At 44.7% G+C, this 19156-nt stretch overlaps 1 protein-coding gene across 1 annotated transcript in view; it reads left to right on the top strand.

Annotated features, from left to right (window-relative positions):
• The first annotated feature begins 406 nt into the window (after nucleotides 1-406).
• Nucleotides 407-19156, top strand: part of LOC124787273 (ATPase inhibitor, mitochondrial-like) — a 36710-nt gene continuing 17960 nt past the window's right edge. Inside the window, exons 1-2 of the mRNA XM_047254327.1 lie at nucleotides 407-555; nucleotides 3531-3681. Of these exons, the coding sequence (XP_047110283.1) occupies nucleotides 500-555; nucleotides 3531-3681 (207 nt within the window). The 5' untranslated portion in view covers nucleotides 407-499. The remainder of the gene's footprint in view (nucleotides 556-3530; nucleotides 3682-19156) is intronic.

Raw genomic sequence — 19156 nt, 5'->3', positions numbered from 1 at the left:
AACTGTGTTTGCATAAGGCTGATTTCCAAAACAACCCAGTTTTTAAATGGCAGACACGGAAGAACGAAAAGAGGAGCTTCGAACCTTAGTAAAATGAGTGTCAGTGATTAAATTGGTTCAATTGCATCATTAATGTCTAATCGGCGTGTTTTAATTGGAAACTGCTGAAAATTTGACATATGTTCCTCTGATCGGATACAGACTCTTCAAAGTTTGTCCTCGGCATATATTTCAAGAGGAAACTAACATCCCCAGGTGCACAGTCTTTTATTTCACAAGGAAACCAACACCCGCAGGTGGGCGCCCCCTGTGGTCGTGACACAGACTGTGGTTTCGTCAAGTGGCATTGAGGAAACCAAGCTCTTTGACCATTATTATATACGCTTGAAACTAAAGCTTCAAAATTGAAATATCTGTACGTTTGGTGTCTTTGACTTACTTGATCCCTGCCGAAGGTACTTGGGGTCAGATACGTAGTTAAAAGTAAGAGGTGGATGAAATGCTTTCGACAAGACTGATTTCGAAGCGTTTGCAGCCGTCTTTGTCGGCGATGAGGTAATTTCTGTACTTCAGCGCTTCACTAAGTATGTCACCGTGTTATTTTTAACGTATTCAATAAAAGATTATTAAAATTATTCTAAAACGAGCAAACAAGTACCGAATTGGTTCCCCCACTATTTTTCTTTCATGCGATGTACTTACAAAGTTCTGTCTTCCAGTACAGACGCAGAAACAGTATCAGAATAGCTAGAGAAGATTACGGAGAGCGAAGTTTTTGGGATGAAACTCGATTTTAATTGGGTATCTTTAGTCCCCTATTAGAAGCAGACGATGTAAAAGTGGGAAATTGCGTGTGTACTATGCAAAGAACAAAGAATTAGTTGACAGTCATTACTATTTTCTTGTGCTCCAACGAGACAAGCTGCATGAAGTAAAAGTCTAAGATCCTCATTACCAAGTGGAAACTATAAAAAAATTATGCGGTTACATATTCTGCATTAAGCTCTTCAGCAGATATTAAGCACAGCGTATTTACTGTGTAGGCCAGTAGTCTCACCAGATTCGCTGTCACTACTTTACTCTAAGGACGAATGTTCTGAGGCATATGTAAAGATAAGATATACACTTCTGTTTATGCACTGATTCAGAAATTCCTATTGGGATCATGCAGCCAACATTTGTATGGAAGGGATGAGATGAAGATTTATTTCATGAAAAGAAGCAAGGTGTTGCAGTACTGAAATACATACCGATGAGTCAGTGGGATTCACATAGCGGCCAGGCAATCTTATGCTTAAGTGTGATTTCCATAAATAAATTTGCATCAGTGTAGTGGTGTGTGGTGGGTTTATTATTCCATACGAATCTGAACCCGTGCCGTCTCTAGCAACATTAGCATAATTCACATCATAATAGTAATCATTATGTGTGAAACTGTCAGATAAGTTACTGACATTCACTCCACACTGTTCCACCTACAGAGTGATGTGGGAAACTTGTGCACTAACTCTCATTCAGGACTAGCAGTTATTATTCTTGATATGTCAGTATTTAGATTTCCTTTGGTTTGCATTATTCAGTTTATTTTACTGCACAAGAGAAACATAATTTCAGTGATCATACTAGGTTTATCCAAACTTCAGCTCAGACTCATACCTTGTCTATGAGTTTAACCCATAACCTACCTACTTTCCTCACTGGAACAGCAACCTCTCCACCAAAGATCACCAAAGCAAATGTCAGCCAGGACACTTTGCCTCTATGGTATGTAGATGGCGATATGTGAGTTTCATGTGGCCAGTGGAGGGATAGGTTTAGATAACTGAGAGGCAAGAAAGGAGGTTTTTTGTATTGCATGCCAAAATTGAAACCATCTGTACTCACAGAAACTGCAGGAGAACCTACTACAGCTAAAAGGATGGAGTCAAGACATAGGGCTTGTTTTTAGGAAGAACAATAATGGTCCATTGAGTTCCTAAGCCCAGTGCACATTCCATATAAGTGAATGCACCTCATTGAACATCTATAGCACAATTGACCACTTGAATTTTCTCCCTTGCCACTGTACGTACCAGGATTGGAACTGGCTGTGTAACGTCTGTTGTGCAAAAGTAGAAGAGGATTTACGCCAACCTTCCTCTTAATGTGTGAGATTTTGCGTGTAGTAGGTTTTATTAAAAATGTTGGATTTGTTTGTCTGCAGATCATGACAAGAATGATGTAGACTTTGCCATCAGTGTCTGTGTTTCTAGTCAAACTCTGTACTAAAACCCATGAAACAGTGATTGTGGAAGATGCACAAACTTGAGATGTACGCAGTGCAGAATTTGTCTCCGTGGAGAATACAGACTCTGGTGGCCCATTGTTGAGACACTGGACTCTTATTTGGGAGGGATGTGGTTCAAATTTGCTTCTGATCATCCGGATTTGGTTTCTCTGCGATTTTTCATAAATGGCTGAAAACAAATGCCTGTATGGTTCATTTGAAAAGTATACTGCCAATTCCATCACCCACTCTCGCCACCCCCATTGGAGCTTGTGCCCTACCTCTAATGACATTTTTGTTGGTGTGGCATTAAACTTTGAATTTCTTCCCCCTATCTTACAGAGAAGGATGGGTGTGTGCTTGCCACTTGGTAGAAATTAATACCTCCTCTACAGGAGTATTTGTTCATATAAGAAAACACTCACTTGTATTGAAGCCAAGAAGTCAACTAAGTGTGCCAGTCAGTCTGAAGAGAGATAAGTATTATGTGGACAATTATTCCAGGACAAGACAGCATTGTATTGTTACATGTCCATTGTCAACCATTTGGGCAGCAGTAGGAGACTGGAAATTGCCAATAACGTATCTCCAGAGACAGAGGTGTTTCCAGTTTGTTTGTGGGGTGTAATCCAAAGAGTCGTATTTGAATATGCTAGCGTAAGTGCAGCTGGCCCTTGACTATCAATAATTGTAAAGATTAGCTGTCTGTACGGCTCTTTCACCAACAGTGTGAAGCTTAGTTATCCGTCTGTTTGGAGATGGCTGCTGCTTTGTATGCTTGAAAGTCACACAGCTTGCCACAATCAGTAGTTTAATACTCTTTATATAGATTTTCACTACAAACAAAGAATTTCCCATCACTTTTCTTTACAAAAGTTGTTGCAAGTCATTTCCTACATGGAGGAAGGTTGATCCAAATCAACTTTAAAGGCCTCTACTATGCCAAAATATTTTATACTGCAACCTAAATACTTGGTAAGTATTTAAGCGAAGTGCAACCTTAACTGGTAGTTGTGCCCTAAATATGTTCCCGGTGCTTTTCTACATGAATAAGATTTTTTTTGCTGGGATGCCATTAATTACAAAGACTGACAAAAGTGGTCACTCTAGCATGTGACTAGACTGTCCAAAATCTGTAAGTGCACGAAACATTATCGCAACTGTCTACCAGGTACATTCTTACACAATTTTTTCTAGTAGGAAGATTTGCTGTTTGTATGATTGTGTTGTATTTTTCTGAAGGATTTTCATTTTTATGTTGCAGTCAATTGCAGTACAGTAATGGCAGTGGTCAGTTGGGTGACCTGGGCAGTGGTGCCGGAAAGGGTGGTGGTGGTGGAGGTGCTATCAGGGAAGCTGGAGGAGCTTTTGGAAAGAGGGAAGCAGCCAAGGAAGAAGAATATTTCTATAGGAAGGTATGCAAACACTTCTATATTGGACACTGATGTTTTTTTACATGGTAGTGTGCAGCGAGTGTCATCAGCATTTCTAACAAGGGAACCTCCCCATCACACCCCCCCTCAGATTTAGTTATAAGTTGGCAGAGTGGATAGGCCCCGAAAAACTGAACACAGATCAATCGAGAAAACAGGAAGAAGTTCTGTGGAACTACGAAAAAAATAAGCAAAATCTACAAACTGAGTAGTCCTTGAGCAACATAGGCAACAACATGGACGACGGAAGTTCAGGAGCGCCGTGGTCCTGTGGTTAGCGTGAGCAGCTGCGGAACCAGAGGTCCTTGGTTCAAGTCCTCCCTCGAGTGAAAAATTTACTTTCTTTATTTTCGCAAAGTTGTGATCTGTCCGTTCGTTCATTGACGTCTCTGTTCACTGTAATAAGTTTAGTGTCTGTGTTTTGCGACCGCACCGCAAAACCGTGCGATTAGTAGACGAAAGGACGTGCCTCTCCAATGGGAACCGAAAAAATTTGATCGCAAGGTCATAGGTCAACCGATTCCTCCACAGGAAAACACGTCTGATATATTCTATACGATACTGGTGACGGCATGTGTGTCATATGACAGTAATATATTGTCGACCCACCTAACTTGTACACTTGGCGAATGGGTAAAAAGATTCTTCTACCTTGCCCGATTTAGGTTTTCTTGTGGATGTGATTATCACTCCCAAAAAAGTGATCGCATTGGACGGACAGATATAATTGTCTGAAAACAAAAAATTTAAATTTTCAATCGAGGGAGAACTTGAACCAAGGACCTCTTGTTTCACAGCTGCTCACGGGACCACGGCGCTCCTACGCTCACACTCTCCTTGATATTGCTTATCTCACATGGACCACTCACTTTGTGTATTTTGCTTATTTTTTTCATAGTTCCACATAACTTCTTCATGTTTTGTCGATTGATCTGTGTTCAGTTTTTCAAGGCCTATCCACTCTGCCAACTTATAACTAAATCTGAGGGGGGTGCGATGGGGAGGTTCCCTTGTAAGCCTATCCTCAAAATGTGCCTTTGATTCATTACTGAGTTGGATCTTAGAATGCTGACCAATTTGATTATTTGTAAAAAAGCTATTAAGAATTCTTAGTAGTTACTAGAATTCTAAATGTGGTTTAAGTCATTTGTGAGTAGGACATGAAATCTGCATTGAAACTGAGAGATTGCAGCAACACCGCAGTAAATGCTTTGGTGATTCAGAATGTGGTCATTAGGGTGCAAAAAAGATGTAAATGGAGGTCAATAAGAAACAGCTAATACATCTTAGGGAAGTTACCGTTTTTATTAGTAATACTTTCATTACGAAAACTGAAAGAATATTTATCAGAGACAGATTTTGGGCATCCATATGCACTTGATTTCTAATGAATGGAGTGTAAGCAAAAGATCGGAATACTTTTCCATCTCATGTGCGGTGTTTTAAATGCCAGCACTTCGGGCATTTGTCATCCTAGTGTACAGGCAAGTTGATATGTGGAGGCTGTAGCCAGCCACCTCATGAAAATTCACTAAGTGCACTACCACTTGTATTTCAGTTGCAGGAAGAGCCATGCTCTGTAATCCTCCAACTGACTTAACCTACTCAAGGAATTCTGAATCCAGGAACTGAAAGTTGTAGACAGTGTGTTATATTTTGAAGCTGGGAAAAAATATTGTTTGTAACCAGTACCAGTTACACCCACACTTGCAATTACTGTGACCAGGTCATCAGCAATACCTGGTGTATTTCTTCCCCTTGCATCAACATTCAAAAGCTGCACAAATAAACTTGACTGTTTAGGTTATAGACCTTCCCATGGTTCCTGTGACACCATCTTTGGGAACAACTCCTCGCACCCATCTAGAGAAGCAGCTTTCTCCTCTATCTTACCAGTGACATGGCTCCATCTCAGTAACCCTGTCTCTGGAAATCTGCAGGTCAGAGGCTTGACACCAGTCATTGGTTGAGGGAGCCTGCTCTTCTTCCATTCCTACATTCACAGTGGATAAGCTCTCACTATAATTGTCAACACCAAAAGTTGTAAAAGAGGAGAAGAAATCCCAGGAGAAAGCTACTCCGGTAACCCTGGAGACGACAGATGTCCCCGCACCATTGTACTCAGAACCAATGTTGATATGATCTGCCCCTACTGGTGACAGGACAGTGCTGCCCTCCTGATCCTTTCTTGTGTGACAACCCTCAATGTGGTGATCCAATGGAATTGTTTTAGATTTACTGTAATTTGCAGGAACTACAACTAATTTCCTCTTGCTCTTCAATCTGTGTTGGTCCCCAAGGAGTGCACTTCATTGGTGACAACTCCCAGCTCATTGAGGTTACTGTGCATTATGTTGGAACTGTATTGGCCCCAAAAGAGTATCAGGAGGGTCCATACTTTGGTTTCCACAGATGTCGTCCACGAGTACATTCCCCTCCATTTCACATTGGAAGCAATAGCAGTGTGTGTGCAAACTCCCAGCCAGCAACATCTGTAATGTTAAGTTTCATCCAGACTATGCACTTCCTTAACTTTGAATCACCATGTTAATCAAACTACTGTTTCCCACTCCTCGTCTACTTGGAGACTTCAGTGCATACCACCTCCTGTGACAAAATTCCACTTCATATGGTAGAGGCCTTCTGATTGACCATCTTCTTCCATATCTTGACCTCTGTCTTTAAATGGCAGTACTCCTGCCCTCTCACTGTTCAAGGCACCTTTTCAGTCGTCGACTTTTCGATCTCTACAACCAGTCTTGCAGCTTCACTACAATGGTCACTACATGATGATCTTTGTGATGGTGACTACTTTCCAGTGATACTGTCAGTTCCGTGTCAGAACTTAATGAATTACCATGTTTGGCTCTCCAAAGGACAGACTGCTAGTTGGCATGCAGTTATATTGCTCCACCTCTTCCGTGTCTACAGTCAGATTCCATTGGCAAGGTTGTGGAAGATGTCAAGTGCCTCCCACACAAGCTCCTGTGCTGCTGGAACTGTTGTTTCAACAGCCCCCATCCCATGCTGCTGCCTGCTGGTGCATAGGACATTGCTACAGCTACTCACAATCGTCAAATCGGCCCCCAAAATCGCAACCTATATCCTTCACTGACCGCTGTCATCACTTTTAAGGGGCTTTGTGCTGAGGTGGTGTATTCCAAAACTGAGGTGCATTAGGAAAAAAAAAAAATGTGGGGGAAAGGTTTCTGTTGACAGTAATATTTTACGACATATCTACTTTACTCCATATAATTGCCATTCACGTCTATACATTTTCTGTAATACTGCACCAGCTTTTTTAACCCCTGTGTGGCTGCACTGTTAGAGGTGCCATGTCAGTGATTGCATGGCCACTCCTGCCAGATGTTAAGAGTCCTCCCTCCAGCATCGGTGTGAGTGTTGTTCTTAGCATAAGTTAGTTTAAGTAGTGTGTAAGTCTAGGGACCGATGACCTCAGTAGTTTGGTCCCTTAGGAATTCACAACTCCTGCGCATAAAAGTGTACTGCGTGGGAACTGAACCAGTTGGTAACACAAGTCTAGAATTCGTTGTCGTTTTGAAAACTTTGTCCACCCAGACACTTTTTCAAATGCAAGAAAAGGAAATAGTCTCTAGGTGCAAGGTTGAGACTGTATGGAAGGTGATCAAAAAGTTCACAACAAAAATATTGAATGTTCTTGGTTTTTTCAAAGGTGTGAGGGTGTGCATTGTCATGGAGGCCAATTACTCCAGGCGACAGTTCCCTCAGCATCAATTTTGGATCGCATGTCTCAGTTTGGTTAGTATTTTACAATTTCTTTCTGCTGTAATTGTTGACCCGCAGTCCATGAAATCAATCAAAAGGACATTATTTTTGTCCCAAAAAACAGTAGCCATCATTTTTCAGTTAGACTGGAGACTACATAAACTTATTTGGTTTGGATGAACTGGAATTGCATCACTGCATTGACTGTTGTTTAGATTCTGTGTTGGTGTAATGGTATCCACGTCTTGTCACCAGTAACAATGTGGGAAAACAAGCCATCTCTGTCTTATCTATAGCACTGAAAGACTGGCATACACTAAGCATTCTTTGTTCATTGTGCTGATCAGTGAGTACTTTCGGAACCCGCATTGCACAAAATTTGTGGTAGTCAGCCTGTTCCATGACAAACCAGTAAATTAAGGTTTGAGCAACATTTTTGAATTCATTAGCAAGACCACTAATTGTCAGTTGTCAATCACTTTGGAGTTTCTGGTTCATTTTATAAACTATGTCATTGGTCCAAATACTGTGCCCGCCCTCTGCTGTTCATCATGGTCATTCGCAGAGCCATTTTGAAATTCTCGAAACCAATTTAAAGCTTGTTTGTCACTCATTATTTCTGATTCGTATGTTAGACACAACTCAAGATGGAGTTCAGCATCTAAAGATCGTTTTGCCTCCAGAAATCTAATTGCACTGCACACCTCACAACTGGCGGGATCTAAGATTGTCTTGGCCATTGCGATCTGCTCTCACTGACTGCCAAATAACTTCTGAATCAAACCAAAACTGCAGTAGCTTCCTAAAGAGTTTGTAGAAAGCACTGCATGTGTGACACTTCACTCATGCCTATCATCAGTTAAACATTGGTTACCAGACCTTAGTTTTGGAGCACACCATGTAAATGCAGTAAGAATGAGTGCAAGAAGCACTACTTATCCTCCTTGGGAACATGTCCATTGTCATCCCAAGTGTGGGCCAAGCTCTGTAATCTTCGGGGTTGACAAAGTGAACAATTGTTGCAGATCTCCATGTTGTTATTTGTACCGGTGCATCTGCCCTTCCTTAAACAACTTGCAACCCACTTGTGATGACATCGGTGTCCTCTTGTTATACGTCTATCTTTATAATGCATAAAAGAGTTGGACGTACTGTCCTTCACTCCCTGCTGCCAATGCTCCCTCTCTGCCGCTGCACCAATTATGTAATGAACCTTTTGCTGACTGGAAACTGCTATAGACTCTTCATAATCAGATGAGTCAACATGTGAATGTTATGCAAAGGCTACATCCACTCAGGGTCTTCAACAATAATTGGCTTGAAAATGCCTTCTCTTCGCAACGGTGAGATATCATTGCCCCAGTCCTTAAGCCAAGTAGAAGCCCAATGTCTCAGCAGCTACTGACCGATTAGCCTCTGCAAACTCCTTGGAAATATTGTAGCTCGAGTATTATTCTGGGTTCTCAAATCATGGCTTCTGGGACGGACAATCCACAACTGACCATCTGGTTAGGTAGTGTTACTTAAACATCAATAGTTGACTCTTGCAATATTATCAATAGTATTCTTAAATACTGTCAATATATTGATTAACTATTGATTGCTTTGTGCAGGTGTTTCAAATGAAAAATAGCTTTCTAAGAATTTTTATTGTTTAAAATACAATAATACAGGATATGTAAATTTTGTTTTTATAAAAGTAAGGTATTTAAATTCTTATCCTTTAGTTTATTGCATTTTTCAGTTATTATTTGTGCTGCACTGGGGAAAGCACCCTCTACCGGAATGGAAGTCGCTGGACACCACAAAAATTTAGTGGCTATTACACATATCATACTATTAGATTTTCCACAGTATTCTAATGCACAAGCATGTTTGTCTATTACAGATTTTTCAAAGTATTGACATAAGTCAATTACAGAATCACTGGCTGGTGTAATGACATCGATGTTACACTGTTGCTAATTGGGCAGAAAAAGTAGATCATATTTTGAACTGTTAGACATATCAGTAGATGTATTAGCACTACTCAAAGATGCTTCTGTTTCAGGTAATATTCTTGGTGTTGATACAATGATAGCAGCATACTCTTCCTGAAGTACTTGTGCAGTGTCTCTGCCTCTTGAAATGATCTGAAACAGGTTTCTTAAACCTGGGCTCTAATAATGTCACAAGCATATTAACAATCAGTTAAATGGTTTCACTCTTTCTTTGACTAATTTAATCAAGGAATCCAGAACATGTGGCACTTTATTAGTTATCAAGCTTTCCAAGACTGACAACTTTGCAGCAATACCTCATATCTACATCTACATCCATACTCCACAAGCCACCTGACGGTGTGTGGCTGCTGCTGCTGCTGCTTCAAAAGTTTCAGAAGACCTATTATCTCTTGTATAGCTAAGGAATTTTCTGCTGTGAGAGTAGGCAGTGCTTTGGAACTTTCATTGATCGCGATCGCAAGCTCACTCCGTACTTCCATAATTCTTTTGAGCATGTAGTGTGAGCTTTCCATCAAGCAGCGCCACTTGTATCAGTCCCGGTTCTTTTTTGTTTGCTCTTTTTTGAACATTGCGCAGTTTGTAGCTGGTTAGTGTAGTGTTTTGAAAGTCACAATATCCTTTGTAAAATTTTGGAAAATATTTCTGCTTTGAAACAATGTTCTACTGTTAAGTTGATGCAGTGGGCGAAACAGGTGAATGTCAAATGCTTAGGATTTCGACAGCATTGTCATATTGTAGAGTTTTCTGTGACCACTACTACTGTCTTATCATGAGTATTGTATTCCATTAAGATCTGAATGATGACCTGGAAAAAATGTAATTTTAAAATCACCTACCAGTATGTCCAGAATTTTGCACAATATTGTCAAACAAGTTTGTTTCAATCCTTGAAACCTGAAAAATTACTTTCATATTTTTAAAAAAAATTCTCATAAAGCTTTGGTCAACATATTACTTGTCAATGTTACATTGAGCTTCATCGTCTTAAGTGGCAAGCCAGTGCCAGTATACCTTCATTTGCATTGCTTTTCCACATGTCCATTGTAACACTAAAAAAATACCTTTTGTAAGAGCTTTTTCTAATTTATTTTTTCTCTCTTCATATTGTTATTGAGATCAATGAACAGTGTGGTTTTATCTGGCAACTCATATCTGCTCTCTAAACAAATTTTTTAAAACCCAGATGGTCGGAAGTTCTGTATGGAATGGTATCAATAGCAACCGTTTGTGGACAAATAGAATAAAATTCTTTCTTTACTTTTGAACTGGCCTTGAAATGTGATTGATGAACTTGTGATCTAGATACAGTGCAAGAGGTGCAACCGAAAGAATTGAGAAGCTCTTAAGAGTTATTCTAACAGAAGAGCTAGAAGCTTTAGAGGCAGAATTCTTCCTTATAATGCTTGAAAAATTATTTGTCAGGTCGCACAATGATGTCAACTCAAAAACATAAAAAGAAATTATGGTGAGCTAATCCACCAACTCCACAAGTTTTAAACAAGAGGCTTCAGAAACTTTACAGCAGATTAAAACTATGTGCCAGATGAAGACTCAAAATCGGGACCTTTGCCTTTCACGGGCAAGTGCTCTACCAACCGAGCTACCCAAGCATGGCTCATGAACCGTCCCGCGAAAGGCGAAGGTCCAGAGTTAGTCTTCGTCTGACACAGTTTTAATCAGCCAGGAAGCTTCATATCAGCACACGCTTGGCTGCAGAATGAAAATTTCATTCTGGAACTGTTTTCACCATTAATGGGCAAGAGCTCAAGATATGTGTATAGGATTAAGAGTTTTTACAAAACATTCACCATCTACTCTTGACAAAAGAGATTAGTTTTGTCTCATATCCATTGAAATATTCACATTTCGCGTGCATTATTTATGAATATGCCCTGAAATACTGTGAAATCAGATAGAATGTGAACACAGCTGTATATTTTAATGACTATGTCCAGCCACCATGCAAATAAAAAAAAACTTGACACTTGACAGGTTGTTTTTTAACTATCTTCAGTTCTGCGGGAGCTGGTGTGTCTTTGAAGGAGCAAAAAAAAAAAGGTGACACAGGGGTGTTAGGATTGTCAGTGTTTTTTGTTTTCGAATCATCCTATACATTAACATGTACAACTGAAAATACTTGGATGTACAATGAGGACTCAGAAACAGAAGAGAACAGTAGCAGGTCTGTTTAATTAATACTGATAATAATTGTATTTATTTTAAAATGCTTTATGCAGTCTAATTACAAACACTTAACAAATCTTTAAAATGTCATTTTTTTTCCTCTTTACTAACTGTTGTATTACACCAGTCTGTTACATTTTTATTCCTTGCTACAAGCAACCAAGCTCTCTCAATTGAAGATGACAATCTGTATAATGCACATTCACAAATCCATGTTATTTACATGTGTAGATTTTACCAGAAGGATGAGCCCATGAATTGTAATTACTGGAAGACAAACAAGAAAATTCTTTCTCGTCCCCTCCCCCCACAGCGACCACTCTGTTAACAACATAATTTATAAACAGCATAGACTATGGATAGTTAAAGCAGGCGACCGATTGTGAAGATAGTGCAGGTATTATCAATTAACTGATGTTTAAGTAACACTATGGTTAAGCTGGAAACGGCAGTCTGACAGACTTTTCTAAATGCCAATACCTCATTGCTGCCTGACCTACATAAGGCATACGACACCCCTTTGTGCCTGTTTTGCTTACCCTCTATGACTGGAGCTTTTAGGCTCCCTATACTTTTTATTCATCAGTTTTTATCTCACTGTTTTTTTCAGATTAGAATTGGTACATTACTCAGCACCCCGTGAGGTCAAGAAAATGCCGTCCCGCAGGGCCCTGTGCTGATTGTTACATCCCTTCGTCACCTCTCAAATTGGTTAGTGACCTCTGTCAAGCTACTGTTCCCCCCATACTGTAAGTTGATGACTTTTGTATTTGATATAGCTCTGTCTGTGGTCCTCACTGAATGCCAACTTAAAGGTACTATCCGAAAGGTCTCCATGTGGCTCTTTACCATAGCTTCCAATTCTCTGTTGCAAGAACACAAATTAAACATTTATAATCATGCCTCGGTCCATCCTGACCCACAGTTCTACATGGATACCACTGCAGCACTTGGACATTATTGCAGTCCATATTTTTGGGATTTCTCTTTGGTAAAAAGCTGTCAGTGCTTCCTGATATTCATTAACTAAAGGCTAGCTGTGTGTGGAAGCTTAACACTATCTACTTCCTTGCCCTCACCTCTTGGGGTGCAAGTTGGGCTGCTGACCTCCATATTTACCAGGCCATGATCTCGTGTTGACTGGACTGTGATTGAGTATACGGCTCAGCAGCACCTTCAGCTTTCAAATTGTTGAACCTAGTCCATTATCATAGAGTAAGACAGTCCACTGACACTTTCTGGACTGATCCTGTAGACACTCTCATTCCTGAAGCAGGCATCTTCTCATGCAGTCACTACCCAGCAATTTTGCTGTCAGCATTATTAAATTCTTTTTGCACACCTGGTGTATAGACCACTAAAACTGCCCTCAATGAGATTACTAGTTGGTAAGCACCTCAAGGCCCTTTACTGAAGTCTCTGACTAACCACCTCAGAATGTGCTCTGTGTTCCCCACACCCCTTCTCCTGTGCCCCCTAGGGTAGTACCCAGACAATGAAATTGGATCAATATATTTCAAGGACCTAAAGTTTGTCATCCCTATTACCTTTCGGTGTCTGTTCCTCTTGTTCTTAAAGATCAGGGCGCTGTCATAATTTACACTGATGGCTCTAAAATTGTGAATAGGACATCTCCCACTTTTCAGGAATATCTGTTGCTGGGAACATGTAGTCTTTTTACTACAGAGCTAATAGCCATTGATGGAATCCTTAGTTATATTAAAAGTATTCCCCTCAAGTGCTTTTTAATTTATTGTGACTCGGTAAGCAGTCTCCAGGCTATTATTTACTCTTGTCACTGTGTGATACCTGCTGTTCATGACCTTCTATTTGACCTTAGTTGTGCAGCCTGTTCATGACCTTCTATTTGACCTTAGTTGTGCAGCCTGTTCAGTTGTTTCTTTTCTTAAGACATTTGTGTATTCAAGGAGTGAACTGGTGGACCATTTGGACCAAGAAGCAATTATTCACCCAATATTCTCTTTGATTACCCCAGGTGTGGATTTGCAGGTTCAAATAAGACCTCACCTCTTATGACTTGGAAATGGAGCATCTGGTGGGCTGCTGCCCTCTAATCAATTCCATACTCTCAAGGCAACTACTGCTGAATGGGACGACTCCTCCTATTCCTCCCAGAAAGGAACACACAGTCCTACGTCACCTCAGCAGTGGCCTTTGTTCTTTTTCCTGTCGTCTTCTCATATCATCTTGTGATCAGAATGTTGATGTGGATTTGGCAATGTTAGTGGTAGATCATGGTCAGATGCCCTTCCTATCACCATGTCTTCCCCCTCCTACACATCAACGCGGAATTTGTGTACTCCATCTGTCTGCATCAAGTGTTCTCATGTGAAAGTGAGAGTGAGTTCTTGCGACATTTTTGAATGGTATAAGTGCATTGGAATGCAGGTACCAGCCCAGATTCATCTAGTTGGATGTGGGGAAACCACCTAAAAGCCACATCCAGGCTGGCCGGCACACATGCCCTCGTTGTTAACCTGCCAGTCAGATTTTATCCATGGCTGGCATGTCTCTAGATTCTCAGCTCCCCAGGGGGTCCACAACTCTTTTGTGGATACGTGCGTGGCGAGCATGGGGCCCCGAGCTATTGCAGCCTTCTTTCTCTCCAGGGCTGCATTTCCTTCCCCTTCCCCTCCTCTCCCCTCCTTGCTCCTTTCCCGTCACCCTCTCCTATCCCTCTCTTGGTGTCCTTGCTTATGTTGGCCCCTGCTATCCTCTTGGTTCTGTTGGTTTTACAATCCGGCTTTGTTGCGTAATCATCTCCTCCTTTTGGCATTCCTTGGTCCCCCTCTGGGGTTTGACCTCCATTACAAAATTTCTCCTCCGTAGTGTGAGCCATTTGGGGAAGAGCACCTTACCGAGTGTCTCCGACGTGCGCTCTCCTAGTACATTCCACCTTTTCTTTCACGTCGTTGTCTGATGCTAGGGTGCATAGCCAGCACGGTAGCCAGCCCGTGTGGTGGGGTCGCTATGTACCCTTTTGGTTGAGCCCCCTGAACACACAGGGATCACACTTCTGATACCTGAGCTGTGACCTCCTCATGCATGCCTTGGAGTGGTTGCTCGTCATCCTGGAGCATCGGAACTCCCGGCAATGGCCGCCGTGCCAGACAGCCCTTGCTGTGGCTGGGTGGCGCCCGTGAGGAGAGCCCCTGATCGGAGTGGGTGGTATCAGGGCAGACGCTATGCAAATGAAATGCATATGGGTCCAGAACTCTGGCCGTTCTTCTGTGGCCGTCTCTCTGCGTGGAACTGATTCTTCAAGTGCTTCTTCTCTTGCCCCTTCGGCCTTCCCTTCCATGGCTACCCCCTAGGAGGAGGGTCAGGCCCGTCAGCTCGGGGCGAAACCTTTCCCCTGTTATCTAGTTTGCACCAGGACTGATGGAGATACTTTCACCAATACCAAACCTTTATTCTTTGTGGAACACATTGAAGACAAGTTTGGCAAAGTGGACTCCCTGAGCAAGATGCGGTCGGGTTCGTTGCTGATCAAAACTGCTTCAGCTGCCCAATCTACGGCCCTTTGTGCCTGTACCCATCTTGGCACAATTCCTGTGTCCATTACCCCCCACCAGTCTCTAAATATGGTACAAGGTGTGATTTTTCACAAGGACCTCATCCTTCAAACTGATGAGGAACTTCAGGACAATCTCGGACGGCGGGGTGCTCACTTTGTTCGGCATGTCCAGAAGGGCCCTAAAGACAATCGCATTGATACTGGTGCCTTTATCCTGTCCTCTCTGAGAAAGTTAAGATTATGGTTTATCAATGTGATGTGAAGCCGTACATCCCACCTCCTATGAGGTGTTTTAAGTGCTTGCGTTTTGGACACATGTCTTCCTGCTGTTCACAGGCCCCTCTCTGTGGTGACTGTGGACGTCCACTCCATGAGGGGAGTCCCTGTGTTCCCCCTCCTGTGTGTGTAAATTGTCATGATAGTCATTCTCCACGTTCACCAGATTGCCCAGTATATTAGAAGGAAAAGAAGATACAGGAGTAAAAGTCCCTCGATCGTTTAACCTACACAGAGGCCTGTAAGAAATATACAAGTCTTCACCCTGTGTCCATGACATCTAGTTACGCCTTGGTTACATCTTCACCCCTTCCTCCCCCTTCCTTACCCGCAGCCCGGACCCCTCTCCTCCCCCTCTCCTCCCCCTCTCCTCCCCCTCTCCTCCCCCTCTCCTCCCCCTCTCCTCCCCCTCTCCTCCCCCTCTCCTCCCCCTCTCCTCCCCCTCTCCTCCCCCTCTCCTCCCCCTCTCCTCCCCCTCTCCTCCCCCTCTCCTCCCCCTCTCCTCCCCCTCTCCTCCCCCTCTCCTCCCCCTCTCCTCCCCCTCTCCTCCCCCTCTCCTCCCCCTCTCCTCCCCCTCTCCTCCCCCTCTCCTCCCCCTCTCCTCCCCCTCTCCTCCCCCTCTCCTCCCCCTCTCCTCCCCCCTCTCCTCCCCCCTCTCCCCCCCCCTCTCCCCCCCCCTCTCCCCTCCCCCCTCTCCCCTCCCCCCTCTCCCCTCCCCCCTCTCCCCTCCCCCCCTCTCCTCCCCCCCTCTCCTCCCCCCCTCTCCTCGCCCCCTCTCCTCGCCCCCTCTCCTCGCCCCCTCTCCTCGCCCCCTCTCCTCGCCCCCTCTCCTCGCCCCCTCTCCTCGCCCCCTCTCCTCGCCCCCTCTCCTCGCCCCCTCTCCTCGCCCCCTCTCCTCGCCCCCTCTCCTCGCCCCCTCTCCTCGCCCCCTCTCCTCGCCCCCTCTCCTCGCCCCCTCTCCTCGCCCCCTCTCCTCGCCCCCTCTCCTCGCCCCCTCTCCTCGCCCCCTCTCCTCGCCCCCTCTCCTCGCCCCCTCTCCTCGCCCCCTCTCCTCGCCCCCTCTCCTCGCCCCCTCTCCTCGCCCCCTCTCCTCGCCCCCTCTCCTCGCCCCCTCTCCTCGCCCCCTCTCCTCGCCCCCTCTCCTCGCCCCCTCTCCTCGCCCCCTCTCCTCGCCCCCTCTCCTCGCCCCCTCTCCCCCCTCGCCCCCCCTCTCCCCTCGCCCCCCCTCTCCCCTCGCCCCCCCCTCCCCTCGCCCCCCCTCCCCTCGCCCCCCCTCCCCTCGCCCCCCCTCCCCTCGCCCCCCCTCCCCTCGCCCCCCCTCCCCTCGCCCCCCCTCCCCTCGCCCCCCCTCTCCTCGCCCCCCCTCTCCTCGCCCCCCCTCTCCCCACCCCACCTCTCCCCACCCCACCTCTCCTCCCCCCACGTCTCCTCCCCCCTCTCCTGGTGTCACCAGAGGTCCCTTCCCCGTCTTCACAACCGGATTCTGACCTGTCGTTCATGGATGTCGCCCCCTCCTTGTCGGTGACGGGTGGGGATTGGCAGTATGACTGGCTTTAGTGTCTTCAGCCCCCATTTAAGTCATAATTCTGTGGTTCTGCAATGGAATTGTAATGGATACTATCGTCACCTTCCGGAATTGAAATCCCTTCTTTCGTCTTACTCTGCAGCTTGTGTGGTTCTCCAGGCATCTCATTTTACTGATTCTCACTCACTGACCCTCCGTGGGTTCCGTGTTTTCTGTCGAAATCGGGTCGGACCCCTGCGGGCTTCTGTTGGTGGTTGTATGTTGGTCCGTACAGACATTGCTAGCAAGTGGATTCCTCTTCAAACTACATTGGAAGCAGTTGCTGTTAGGGTCCACCTAGACTCTGCGGTCACAGTTCACAATCTTTATCTCTCTCCTGACAGGACTCTTACACTTGCTGCCTTAACTGCCCTTCTTCAGCAACTTCCTCCTCCCTTCCTCCTCCTTGGTGATTTTAATGCTCATCATCCCTTGTGGGGCAGTGCCTTTCCATCTAGACGAGGTCTTCTTATAGACCAGTTTATTGCAGACCACGACTTGTGCCTTCTTAATGATGGCTCCGCTACTCATTTCAGTGCCGGTCATGGTACCTTTCCTGCCATTGATCTTCCTCTTTCTCTCTCTCTCTCCTCCTTTCATTACACTGGTCGCCACACGACGACCTTTGTGATAGTGACCATTTCCCGTTGATTATCTCGCTCCCTTCCCGCTCCCCGATGGACAGGTTACTTTGTTGGTCTTTCCAACGCGCCGATTGGCCTCTATACACTGCATAGGTCATGTTTTCTCCCTCTTTGTCGGGTTGTATTGATGACGTCCTACGTGACATGTCTGATGCGATTGTTTGCGCTGCTAACCTTGCTGTCCCGCACTCATCTGGACCATTTCGTCGCCGGCAAGTCCCATGGTGGAGCACGGCCATTGCCATTGCCATCCGTGATCGCCGTCGAGCTTTGCATCACTTTAAGAGGCACCCATCCGTAGCCAGCCTTACTACCTTTAAACGCCTCTACGCTAAAGCCCGTTATTTAATCAAACAGAGCAAGCGGATATGTTGGGAATGATTCGTTTCTTCCCTTGGTTCTGCTCTCCCTCTGTCACGGGTATGGGCTATACTTCGCTCTCTCCAAGGTTGCCATCGGCAGTCCACCCTCCCAGGCCTTCACCTCCCAGATGGCCTTTGTACGGACCCATTAGTTCTTGCAGAACATCTTGCGACCCATTTTGCAGTGGCCTCAGCATCAGCCTCGTATCCAGCTGCTTTCCTTCACCTGAAACAGCGGGCTGAAGCTTCCACCTTATGTTTTACCCCTTGTGAGTCAGAATCTTACAACGAACCTTTTACTGAATGGGAATTTCTTTCTGCACTTTCTTCTTCTCATGATGCAGCCCCCGGCCCAGATTCCATTCATAACCAACTGCTTTGACATCTCAGTACTTTGGTGTTTAACCGTATCTGGCTCCAGGGTGACTTCCCTTCTCAGTGGAGGGATAGCATTGTGGTTCCTGTCCTTAAGCGTGGTAAGAACCCCCTATCTGTTGACAGCTATCAGCCAATTAGTTTGACCAATGTTGTTTGTAAGTTACTTGAACGGATGGTAGCCCGTCGGCTCAATTGGGTACTCGAATCTCGGGATCTATTGTCCCCTTACCAGTGTGGCTTTCGAGAGGGACGGTCTCCAATCGATCATTTACTTCGCTTGGAATCCACAGTTCGGCAGGCTTTATCCCAGCGCCGCCATTTGGTTGCAGTGTTTTTTGACCTTCGCAAGGCCTATGACACGGCCTGGCGCCATCACATCTTACTTACCCTTCATCAGTGGGGTCTTCGGGGCCCATTCCCGATTTTTATCCGCCAGTTCCTGTTCCATCAGTCATTCAGAGTTCGAGGTGGTACAGTTTTTAGTTCTCCACGGACCCAGGAGATGGACATCCCACAGGGTTCTGTCTTGAGTGTCCTTCTTTTCCTCATTGCTATCGATGGACTTGTGGCCTCTGTCGGTCCTTTGGTCGCCCCTGCCCTGTATGTGGATGATTTCTGCATTTGGGTTAGTTCCTCTTCGATGGCATCTGCAGAGCAATACGGCGTGCCTCTGCATGGACCCTCTCACATGGGTTCCAATTCTCTCCTCTAAAATCGCAGGTGGTCCACTTCTGTCGCCGTACTACGATCCACAGCTCTAT

Source organism: Schistocerca piceifrons, chromosome 1 (genome assembly GCF_021461385.2).
Source record: "Schistocerca piceifrons isolate TAMUIC-IGC-003096 chromosome 1, iqSchPice1.1, whole genome shotgun sequence".
Classification (NCBI taxonomy): domain Eukaryota; kingdom Metazoa; phylum Arthropoda; class Insecta; order Orthoptera; family Acrididae; genus Schistocerca; species Schistocerca piceifrons.
This window is presented reverse-complemented; position numbering and strand designations above follow the sequence as displayed.